At 32.5% G+C, this 12,702-nt stretch overlaps 2 protein-coding genes across 4 annotated transcripts; both read left to right on the plus strand.

Annotated features, from left to right (window-relative positions):
• Window positions 1-3,902: 3,902 nt before the first annotated feature.
• On the plus strand, window positions 3,903-5,939 carry LOC125219848 (suppressor of disruption of TFIIS-like). 3 transcript variants are annotated; one of them, XM_048121927.2, is made up of 8 exons: window positions 3,903-4,043; window positions 4,322-4,388; window positions 4,476-4,541; window positions 4,628-4,725; window positions 4,819-4,944; window positions 5,037-5,354; window positions 5,453-5,518; window positions 5,632-5,939. In XM_048121927.2, exons 2-8 carry the CDS (start codon window positions 4,328-4,330, stop codon window positions 5,779-5,781), a joined length of 885 nt encoding a protein of 294 aa, XP_047977884.1. In that variant the 5' UTR covers window positions 3,903-4,043; window positions 4,322-4,327; the 3' UTR covers window positions 5,782-5,939. The 3 variants fall into 3 exon arrangements, with proteins under 3 accessions (XP_047977884.1, XP_047977885.1, XP_047977883.1); XM_048121928.2 differs by having other exon boundaries at window positions 3,940-4,043; window positions 4,313-4,388; XM_048121926.2 differs by lacking the exon at window positions 3,903-4,043 and adding an exon at window positions 4,145-4,234.
• Window positions 5,940-9,492: 3,553 nt separating this feature from the next.
• LOC125224207 (uncharacterized protein At5g02240-like) lies at window positions 9,493-11,833 on the plus strand. The gene is made up of 7 exons (XM_048127568.2): window positions 9,493-9,833; window positions 10,299-10,570; window positions 10,658-10,694; window positions 10,776-10,873; window positions 11,068-11,129; window positions 11,278-11,401; window positions 11,471-11,833. The coding sequence occupies exons 1-7, from the start codon at window positions 9,638-9,640 to the stop codon at window positions 11,588-11,590; spliced, it is 909 nt and encodes a 302-aa protein (XP_047983525.1). The 5' UTR covers window positions 9,493-9,637; the 3' UTR covers window positions 11,591-11,833.
• Window positions 11,834-12,702: the final 869 nt, after the last annotated feature.

Raw genomic sequence — 12,702 nt, forward strand, 5'->3', positions numbered from 1 at the left:
AACTACCTCGCTTACTAAAACGACAATTTTTGAATAATTACAAAATAGTACTGTTACTACTTCACCATCTATTATTATTTATACATGTATATGTAGTGTTTTTGTGTGTGTCATGAGCAGAGCCATCCAGCAAAGGAGGTCCAAATAATTGAGACATCACAAGGTTTTGATTAAAAGAGTTTAAAGTGTAGTTTTATTAATGTAATAATTGATGCTAATCTAATCATAATGATGACTGATAGATAAGTCCCAAAATAGTGATGATATAGTCACGTCTAACTAGTTAACTAGTTAATTACTCCCTCCATCCTACTTCAGATGGCCACATTCTTGAAAGGTACGAGATTTTAAGTAGGATGGCCACATTCTTGAATGGTACGAGATTTTATGAAGTATTGTTAGGTGAAATAAAATAAAGAAAAAAAATGTAGTTGAATATTTTAATTAGAAGAGAAGAGAGAGGATGTTATTTTCAAAATTAGAAAATGGTTATCTTCATTGGAATAAACAAAAAAGGAAAGGTGACCATCTTGAAAGGGACATGGAAAGTATTACTTATTTATAAGGATACATATATTTAAAATAACACCGTGATATAATTACCACGAATATGGATATTATTTAAAATAAATGGGATCGCGCTACAAAATTCGGGGTTCGTGCAGATCAAATGGTGTAAACTCCAATTAGGATGTACTCGTCTCTATGATTAACAAAAATAATTTATATACTAGTCATTTTCAGTATGAACATTCAACATGATATATTTAATTTTATCTTATCTACTCTCCAAAAAATCTATGCGTTCACACGTTTTAATTACATTCACGTGGAAAATTTATGAAATAAATGTGTATTCAAATTATAGATCCTTTCCTTAAATTTGTTACATTTCCTCGGGGCATCCATACTACACGACACACGTTCTTGACTGATTTGCAGTACTTGTGTTGTAGGCTGATTTGCAGTTCTTGAAAAAAATCCTTAGTTACTCAAAACTAGACCTGCCTGCCGCCTTTGCGGTGCAACTGGAAGCCACACGGCCGTCACAACATATATTTTTAGAATCTATTTTATTACAAAACCAACCTTTTTTATATTCAAATCGGTTTTCATTTATAAAGTTCAATTTTTTAAATAATATTAATTCGAAAAGTAACACTAGCTTTGGACTCATAAATTGGTAAAAGACTTTATTACAAAAAGAAATGATATGGTAGTTTCCTTTTGACCGGAAATGTTTACCATATTTTTTGCCTTGTATTTTTCGATTTTGCATATGTAGAATCAGTAGAAATTTGAATTAATATATAAAAGTAGAGAATAATAAAAATATGAAGAAATAGAAAAATTGAATTGTGGCTGAAAGAATCTGAATGTATTGTAGCTAAAATGAGATTGATTTTCAGGTCACCATTATGGACGACCTTAGGTGCCTCTCTAAAATTGAATTCGTAGTAAACTGTTGATTTATTTAATCACTAATATTTTAAAAGCACACAAATTTTATGTTACTAGATTATAACTTGCGAGGTTGTCATGGATAACGCCTACTGGTTAGAAAGATTGTTGATTAATTAAAAGTCAAAGAAATATTAATATATACATAAAAAAACACGTAGATTGAATCATTTTGACGCCAAGTTGTAAATTAATAGTGAACTATACTACTATATTTTACTGTAACTTGCTTCGATTGAAATCACTCAGTGTAGGAAAGTATAATAATTGATGAATCAATCAATTGTCTTATAGTTATTAGTTTTATTTTTCACAAACTATAAAATCTATTGGTACATGCTTTCCTGGTTGCCGCATTGACAACGTCGGATCGGAGAATAATTTATAGAATTTTGGAATTACTATTGATTTTTTTTTATAATCACTCAGTCTAATAAAATAGTGAATATTTTATCATTTTTGAATGCCTCATATATTGTACACTATTTACAGAAAAAATTAAATATGATCAGTGTTATATACATTAACTATAAGTATAACAAAATGAGATTATTTTGGTAGTCACTTAAATTCGTTTTGTGGGGAGGTAGAGGGCATATGAATTGGTGGGAGCTAACCTTTGTAACTAAGGAAACTACAAACTTTATAGCTGGAAAGCAATATAGCAACACTACAAAATTTATATGTGTTTGTATTGTCCACACCAATTCTTTTCAAAACCTTATTTAGCCAATTCTTAGCTAGTGATGAACAGATCCACAATTTCATTTTTCTCTTTCTTCTTTATTGTTATATTTTATTTATAAAAATACAGCTTGCTCCTTAAATTCATTAATAATTTAGTGTCAAATGGAATTAAATTAAAGTACACTAGTTTGGTTCATTATGTGCAAGGTGGAAATTTGAAAAATCAAATCAAATTATTAGCTGTAAAGTTTGATTTTTCATCATTAAAGAGTGGTACTTAGTTGAGGGCTCTTAGAAACCAATCTCGTTTCTTTTTTTAAACTTTTGATGATAAATAGGGTATATATAGGACATTGCTCGATATGATCCTCGTTTTTTATTTGAGATTTGATGATAGATTAGTTTAAAACATACCAAGTGCAACATTTATTATTTTACTCGCGAGACATTTACCAACTGATGAACTGAATAAACTATTATATTTAAGTAGTAAATATATGACAAATGGAGGTAGTACTTGTTTTAATGAAAAAAATTATATTTAAGTAGTATTATAATATTTAAAGATATAGTATAATTTTTTGTATTTTTTATACCAAAGAAATAAATCAAACTCGAAATATAAATATATTTTGAATATTTATTAAGTATTTAATATTTTTTAGTTTGGTTATATTGGATTATTCGAATTACAGATATATTGATCACCCATAAACATTCATCCAATTAAAAAATATCTCGAGCGGGAAAAGAATACAGTGACAGTGCATTATTAATAGAGTAATCCCTAACTTAACACATTTATTAATGGCCCATTATATATTATAAACTAATTAATAGTTTGGATTTTGAATGTCATCGAACTCAGTTACAGACTTTGAAGGCTACATCCAAGAATACGAAAGGAAAGTGCCACATAGTCAAACCCATCTTAAGATTAATAAATTCTCTAAATTCACATATTTTCAACGTGCAACCAACCACAGATCTTTGCTCTTGTATATTTTCACCGCGTTGAGTAGTTAATTTAATTCTCCCCCAAATATTAGCTTAATTTTGATTCTTACATTGAGACTTGTAGAGCGATATTATTAATCCAAGTAAAATTCCAAAAAAATAAGCCTAAAAAATAAGTTAAAGGTACGTAGTTAATTTTAATGCTTACACAATTACATAAATGAACTTTATAGGATTAATCATGTACACGGTGCATCCGAATTCATAGTATTGTTCGCTTTGGATAAAACTTTACTTATGAATAATTAGTACTAGTAATTTATCCAATATCGGAAGCAATTCCTATTTATGAGATTCATTTGTATCCCATACATTTAGGGGGTTAACTATAAATTATGGTTTGGAGTAAAAGATAAGATATTCAAATAAGTTTAAAATTATGTAATTCATCACATTTTAAATACAGTAACTTTTATTTATCTATTGCGTGACTGAAATAAATGAGCATAATTTGAAAGTATGCTGATTGCTGATAGTGATACTTAAGATTTAAACTTGCACTTTTCTGTTTATGAAATTACTCCTAATTAACTATAGATCAAACTTGACCAACCTCCTTAACAAAGGGCGAAAATGGGATTTCAAGTGTAGACGTGTTTAGAACGGATCGGACATTAATTATTAAGTCTGAGATTCCCTGAAAAATTAAGTAAACGTGTTCATTTGATTTACACTCAAATCAATTAAACAATAGTAGTAATAGTGAAATAATTAAAGTAAAAACACGCAAAGGTTGGTCTATTTAAACAGGTCATAACCAAACGAGTCTCCTCCCCCTCCCTCTTCCTTCACTCTTCTGCTTACATACACAAACTCTCACTTTCGAAATTCTGCTATCCCATTTTTCCTCTTCATTTTTCAATCCATTTTCCTTTTAGGTAATTTACTAGTTACCATTTTCAGTAATTTTTTTGGTGCATATATAATATGGTTTTATTAATGGAAATACGTATATAAATAACACTAATATTAATGTTTTTACATTTCAATAATTAATAGTAACTCTGTAGCTCTAGCATATAGAGAATAAAAATGCCAACATTTGCTCATGAGCTATGAAATTGCACAAGTACTAATTAATCTGAATCTACATGCTGAGTTTAGTGCATTTTTCTTAGTTATGAAACATAATGCTCACATTTTCTAGCTTTTCTAGATCAAGATGGCATACGAGGATCGATTCGGGCAGGTGCAGAGGTCTAAATATGACTGCCTCCTATTTGGTAATTGAAGATCCAAATTCATCTATTCTTTGTTATGTAATGAAATGAAATGTGACTGACTGTCTTTATTCTTTAATTCTTGTTTAGATCTTGATGACACCCTCTACCCTCTTAGCTCCGGCCTAGCAACTTCAGTTCTCAAAAACATTCAAGGTATGTATATAGATCTCTCTCTGCTTCGATTAGTACTTCGATTTTCCCTTTGATGTAATGTCATAAATGTTTAATTGTCATTCCAGCATTCATGGTCGAAAACTTGGGCATTGAAGAGCGCAAAATCCCTTCACTATGTGACCTTTTGTACAAAAACTATGGCACAACAATGGCTGGTCTTAGGGTGAGCATTTGTACATATATAGGTTGTCTTGACATAGTTTTGTCTGAAAAAAGACTAAGAAGGATCATAACACAACGGATCGCTGTTTTGCAGGCAATTGGCTATGATTTCGACTATGATGAGTATCACAGCATTGTTCATGGGAGGTTGCCTTATGAGAATCTGAAGCCGGATCCTGTGTTGAGGAGCCTCTTGCTGAGCGTGCCTATCCCCAAGATCGTGAGCACATTTCTCGTGTTTTTTGGAACTTTTTAGAACATGTGGTTGGTTGAAGTTTTGTTGACATTCATCAATTGTTGAACTATGATCAGATCTTCACCAATGGTGATCACATCCACGCCGTCAAGGTGCTGAGGAGACTAGGCCTTGAGGACTGTTTTGAGAGCATAATCTGCTTCGAGACTCTCAATCCTGTCCACAAGAGCGTTGCATCGGATGATGAGGATGATATCGCCTTTTTGGGCTCAAAACCGGCTCCCAAAAGGACTCAGATATTTGACATTATTGCACATTTCAATAAGCCTAATGCAGAGCAATCTGGATTGCCTAAGACTCCTATAGTTTGCAAGCCCTCGGAATCTGCCATAGAAATTGCTCTCGAGATTGCCAAGATCGATCCTCGTAGAACAGTAAGTTTGTTTCATATCTGAGACATCATGCTAAGAACTAACATTCTTGATTCAGAATTTCAGACATATATACTTATTTTAACTGTCTTGATCTGCAGCTCTTTTTCGAGGACAGTGTCCGTAACATTCAATCTGGGAAACGCGTTGGACTAGACACCGTGCTGGTGAGTTGTTCGAATCATTAACACAAGATTGCAAGAACTTATGATTCTACATATGAGTCTTTAGTGAAAATTCGGAGTGTTTATAGTCTAAATTAGAGCAATTGTTGATGCAGATTGGGAAATCACAGAGAGTGAAGGGTGCAGATTATGCACTAGAAAGCATTCATAATCTCCGAGAGGCGATACCGGAGCTGTGGGAAGCGGAGAAGCCAGCTGAGGCTAACTACTCAGGGGTGGCTGTGGAGACTTCTGTCATAGCTTAACTTAATATTTAACCTAACTATTTCATTTCATTGCAAATTTCTAAGTTCCATGTTACTACTTGTCCATTAATGATGTAAATTCTATGTTGGAAATGGTATCATCTAATAAGATGTTGGTTCATTTTCTTGCAATAATAATGTGTTGGCCTTTTGCTTTATTTGTGACCACTCAATGTAGTACTAGTACATTTTGAAGTACTACATGCATTGTGATCTTTGTTGCTCGTGTAAATAAAATATGGAGTATTATTTGGGGGTAGATAACCAACTACTTTTGACATAAGTTAGAAAATGACATTAATGACTCCATCCATCTTTTGATTTGTTGAAATGTTGATAGTCTCAAAATATTCAATAATAGCATACATCATTATGATTGTTAGTTTTGTAAATGTATTTTGGCCCGAATTTACTAGTATCATCTTTAAATATAAAAATTTGTCTCCAAAGGACAATGGCCACACAACAAAGTAAATATTGCACGTAACTAGGGTTTTTTTAATGGTTAAATGAATATAAATTTAAAAGTCGCGCTACAGAATATTTAAATTTTAGACCTTTAACCTCAAACATTATTAATCTCTCTATCGCTTGGTCAACTCACAAGCACGTCACAATTCATTTTTCTTAGTGCAAGAGTGTTGTCCATAATATCTTGTCACTTTTAGAAATGGGGAGACTGTGGGATTGACATGTCAAATATTATTTGTAGGATTAATCATAGTCAAACTAAATGGCCAAGATTATTTTATTTCCATTAGTGACTTTAAGAGTGATATAGGACGGTGAGTTTTTACCTCATACTTATACATCATTGAACCATTATATTTATTTAATATTGTCGTGTTCCCTTAATGCTAAACTACTTTTTCTAGTCACGCATTTGTGTTGTCATGCTCCCATTATGTATATTTAGTAAATAATCCTAGTGGTCTATTAGTCCCTATCCAATGTCATAATCATAATTATATACACATGGTTAAATTATTAGAAAAGTCACGTAGTTTGATCATTTTGATTTGATGTCACGATCATAATTATATATACATTGTTAAATTATTAGAAAAAACACTTAGTTTAATCAATTTGGATTTGCCTGTGAAAAATCAACTTGAAAACATAAAATTTGAATTTCTCTGCAATTATTTAAGATGAAAAAATATGATCATCTACTTGTTATATATTGTAGATGTTCATTAACTAAATCGTATTGTTTTTTATATGAATTGACGACGTCGCTTAGTTCATCGGTGGTAACGTCTATATCTAATTTCTTTATTAACGATATAAATTTCACCAGAAAATTTCAATATGGGACGATTATAAATAAATCCATGCTTCATTAATTTTTTGGCTAATATTTAAAAATTTTGAAAATTTAACCAGCTTTTATAATTTTTCATTGCCCATATGTATATACAGACTGAAGAATATAGTTGAAATGTTCCTTCGGGCACTAAACATTGTAACCATATGTCATGTAACTAGATATTTAGAGATTAAATCTCACCGGTCACCATCCCCAAATAAAAAAATTAGAATATAATCATATAGTTCAAATATAAACCAATTACTCCCTCTGTCCACAAAAATAGATTACTTTGTGTATAGCAGGGTTTTAATGTAGAATTGGTAAAATAAGAGAGAAGAGGAGAAAAAGTAGGTAAAGTAAGAGACATAGGGAGAAAAAGTGAGTAAAGTATGAGAGATGGAAGAAAAAGTGGGTAAAGTATAAGAGATAAACTTTCCATTTTAAGAAAGTGATCTATTTTTTGTGGATGTTCCAAAATGGCAAAAGTGATCTATTGTTTGTGGACGGTGTTTGTGGACGGAGGAAGTATAACTATGAGAACTATGACAACCTCCGCATAGCATTTTTATGCGACTTTTAAATGCGTATGGTTCAAACGATTTTACAAATATCACAATAAGAATTTTTAGTCTCATGTATTAAGATTTTTAATTCTTCTTAACTACTCCTTCCGTTCCATAGTAATAGGGGCATTTTTCCATTTCCGTCCGTTCCATAGTAATAGAGTCATTTCTCTTTTTAGTAAAAGTCAACACATTTTTCCACACCTACTTTACTCTCTCTAACTTTTTTCTATCTTCATCTCTCTACCTTTTTCATTTTTCACTTTATTCTCTTTTTACTTAACTCACTTAACACAATTTTTTTTAATCTCCGTGTCAAAAAGTTTTGCCTCCATTACTATGGAAGGGAGGGAGTATTATTATTAGAAATAGACCACTAACCGCTTAAAAGGCTTTATAAAATGGAGAATTATCCATACTTATATAGAAGAGCTAAGATCATTAACAAGTCGACGTAGGACAAAATTTAATAGTTTTAACACGCCCCCTCATATTTGGGCCGGAATGACACATCGGACTTCCATCACGTGGGTAGGCAAGTAAAAAGATAAAGAGATACAATCCATCTTCGACTTGGGCCCGCTTTGATACCATATTAAAAAATGAGCTACTCACTCCTTAAAATGTCTTTTAAGGGATAAGATTATTCATATTTATATAGAGGAGTTAGGATCTTCACAAAGTCGATGTGAGATAAAAGTTAATAGTTTTAACAATTATCCAGATTATTTGGAATAAATGGAGTTCTGACTATAATTTGATTTATAAATTTGATGATTTTACAATAATTAAAAAGCCGAAATAAAAATATTACTAAACTTTTTGTTACGAGCTCGCAGGGATGAAGACATTTCATATTATCGATATTCTACATTCCACTATGTCAAATCGAGATCAAATTATATCATGACACGTATCGATGAGAAAAAGGAAAGAAAATATGAGCTTTATTTAGGTAGCCAATTTTTGACAGCGAAGTGTAGAATGAGATTCATGTGTTTTGTAAACTTTAATCCCCTTTCATATTTTCGACTTTCGTTTTCGAAAGCCAAAATTCTCTCTTTAATACACTTGTTCTTAACTAAGAGTAGTGGACGTGCAGAGGATGATTTGTGCTTACAAAAATTATTAGATCCCATTTTTGGGGATTAATTGCAATTGATATAACATACGCCACAAATATAGTTAGATCGAATTTTATCATAACACAATAACAAATTCATGGATTTTCATTTATATTGGTGGGAAAATATCAGTCATAATTAACAGTAAAAAAGATTAAATAATAACGATGAATTATTATTGATAATTGATTAATAGCAATCAACGCTATTAATTACCTATATGACTTATTACGGATGAGTTTAATGATAATTTAACCGCCGAAATCACATTTTTGCCATGGCTCTGAAAATGAAGAACATAAATAAAGAGTTGGGCCCAAAAATCCGGAAATGAAAAATCAAGCCCAAGGATTGAAGGATGCTTTAGTTTAGGAAAATCTTGGGATACTAAAAAATTGAACATGAATCGAAGCAAAGACTTAGAATTTTAATCTACACTAAATCGAATCAAGGAGTATTTTTTTTTTATTTTAGTAGTAGTTATAGTATTTTTTTATTTTAGTAGTGCTAGTAATAATTTTTTCATTTTGTGAGATCCAACAAAATTAATCTCTACCAGTAAGTTTTTTTTCTCGAATAAATCAGTCCTATTTTTTTTTTGTTTTTATCTATTTTCTGATTTAACATTTGTATTAAAAAATTTAAACTCGTCCAGAGTTAAAGATTATTTTTATGGATGAAGACATTATTATTATTATTATTATTATTAGATGTGGTTGATTGAGATAAGATGGAAGCTTGAAAAACGGATAAGAAAATCAGCAAAACTGCGGCAGACTACTCTGATTTGCTGAATAAAAAATTCTGAGCTCCGGCGGCCGCCGTCGCATGGACAAAGATCCGTATTAGTAGCAGCTATGGCAAATGTCTCACTCACCTCAGCCGCCACTCATAATTGCTGGACCTTCAATCCTATCCACACATTCCCTATTTCTAGGGCTGCTTTCCCCAATTCCTCTGCATTCCGATTTTCTCAGCCTCGAAGAGCCACAATTATCATGTCTACCTCAAGCAAAAGCACTGTTCTTGTCACCGGTGCCGGCGGTCGAACTGGTATAACATCAACTTTCTCTCATCGCTTCAATGTTGGATTATTATGTGCATGATTTCGAATTTGTTTGTTTGCACTTAGCATGGTATATATAATGTAGACTGATTTATTACTCCACTTCAAAGGATTCATTAATTTTGTTGGTTTTGTTTGATTTTGCGATGAATGTGAGGGTTTTCAAAATTATGAGGCGAAAATGTGTTGCTCCTTTAAAATTGTGAAAATGTTGGAAAGAGGTGAATTATCATTAATCAACTTGATGGCCCTGCAAAATTAAGAAACAGAGGAAGAAATAAAACCCTAGTTTGTGCCTTGCTGTTAAAAAATTGGAGTTGCTGTTTTAGAACAATTAGATTTCTTTAGTCATCCTTCATTTTGCTTGCTGCGCTGACTTAATTAGCCTCAGTTTTCTCACCTTGGTGTGAGTTTTTCTTGATCATTCGCTGTGACGTGTTGTTTGGTTGCAGGGCAAATTGTTTACAAGAAACTAAAGGAGAGGGTGGATCAGTATACTGCAAGGGGTTTGGTACGAACACCGGAGAGCAAGGAGAGCATCGGTGGTGAAGACGATGTTTACGTTGGGGATGTAAGAGATGCTGATAGCATTGTTCCAGCTATTCAGGGGATTGATGCTCTTATAATTCTCACTAGTGCTGTGCCGAAGATAAAACCTGGCTTCGACTTCTCTCAAGGTGGAAGGCCAGAATTCTATTTTGAAGAAGGAACATTTCCCCAACAGGTTTTCTGTTTTCGCCTGTTGTTACTGCTGCTAGATTTTAATTGTTCCCAGTCACTAATGTATCTGGCCTCATTTTCTTGATTCTAGGTTGATTGGATTGGGCAAAAGAACCAAATAGATGCTGGTGCGGCCCGTGCTTATGCTTCAATTGCCTAGTTACCTGTTTCCTATTGTGTTTCTCAAAAAGACGTGTTGTGTTGAACAGCTATAGCTGCTGGAGTGAAGCAGATTGTTTTAGTTGGATCAATGGGAGGAACAAATCCAAATCACCCTCTAAATAGCCTGGGAAACGGAAATATCTTGGTTCGTCCTCCTGTTTCATTGATTTTTTCATTGTTGAAATCCAAGATTAGGTTGCTTCTTGGCTTTCACTCTATCACACATTTTCACTCAGTTATAAACTCCATAAATGCTGTGTTGCATGATTCAATATCAGCAACTAGTCACTCCTAGGCTGCACTGTTTCGTGGGTTCATATGTTTCTTCTTGAATCGCAGGTTTGGAAGAGAAAGGCCGAACAATATCTGGCTGACTCGGGAATACCATACACCATAATTCGGTATTGCTTACTTTTTTTCTACATCTTGAAAAGATTCACACTTTTAGTGTCAATAAGCCACCTTATCTGTAAATTTCATGGATCAAATTTTCAGATCATAGTAATCTTGCATTCTTGTAATTTTTCATCTCTTAATCGGTTGATCTAGGGCTGGAGGTCTGCAAGATAAAGATGGCGGTATAAGAGAGCTGCTGATTGGAAAAGACGATGAACTTCTTGAGACAGAAACAAAGACAATCGCAAGGGCTGATGTTGCAGAAACCTGTATTCAGGTAGCAATGTTATCCTGTTCACTCACACAATATATGCTGATTCTTCTTCTGACAACATTAACTTATCAGGCACTAAGCTTTGAGGAGGCGAAATTCAAAGCTTTTGATCTCGCTTCTAAGCCTGAGGGATCCGGTACACCAACCAAGGATTTTAGGGCTCTATTTTCTCAAGCCACTTCTCGTTTCTGATTAAACATCGTCTGTTTTCGTACAAGAGTCATTTCTTTCACCATGACCGATTAATTCTTCTTAGTCTTTTCATTCGCAATAAGAGGTTTCACAGATGAGAGGTATTATTCCCAGATATTCAGCAATTCTTCTGCACTGCTGCTAGCACATGTAAATTATGTGTAACCTTCTATGATCATAACCTGGATATTATAGTGTGAACCCACCCGCGCTATGCGCGACCTAAAATATTTATTTTATTAATTTGGGATTGTAAATAAAATGAGAAACAGCATAATTACATAAAATAAAAAAATACTATATACTATGTAACAACATACACACTTCAATACTAAAATACTATTAATATGAAATGGACATAAAATATTTATATACAACTAAAAAATATTAGAAGGACAATGATACCGCCATAAAAACAAAAAAGATAAACAACCTTTATTATACAATAATACAAATAGCAAAATGAAGAAGAAGAAGAAGAAGAAGAAGAAGAAGAAGAAGAAGAAGAAGAAGAAGAAATAGTAAGTACAAATCCAACCAATAACACCATCAGAGCACCACAACTTTTCTCTCATACTTATTTCTCTCCCAATCTACCGTTGACCTTATATTCCTCCTTAATCTCCAAATGATAATTTTTTCATTTGCGCGAAAACAATGTGATATCTTGTGTTCTTCATCTTCTTAATTTGCTTTCTCTCGACATTTCGTTAACTTTGAGTGTTTTCCTACTTTAAAACTATGAAAGTGACGAAATTGACAACGAATATGAAAAGCGTTATCGATACAAATATTATAAAAAAATATCTATTATAGCTAAAATTTAAAAAAAATTAAACTAAAAAACAAAAAACAAAACACTAAGAAAAAGTTTATATATATGAACTAACATCACTCAACCAGAGAATGATCAACAAAATAGGATTTAAAAGTGTTGTTTTTATTTCACCTTCTCTCACATGAGTATCTCTCGACGGCCTATGTCTCGGGCTTTAGGTCGTCGCCTTTCACTCTCTCTCACAGGATTATATATCCACTGTCTTTGTTACTCCTTCTCCATTGACGTAGTTATGCTGAATTCCATGGTTTTCAGTTTCCTTCCTATAGAAAGA

This window comes from Salvia hispanica, chromosome 1 (assembly GCF_029641045.1).
Source record: "Salvia hispanica isolate PSC_SH4W2 chromosome 1, Shi_PSC_v1, whole genome shotgun sequence".
Lineage (NCBI taxonomy): Eukaryota > Viridiplantae > Streptophyta > Magnoliopsida > Lamiales > Lamiaceae > Salvia > Salvia hispanica.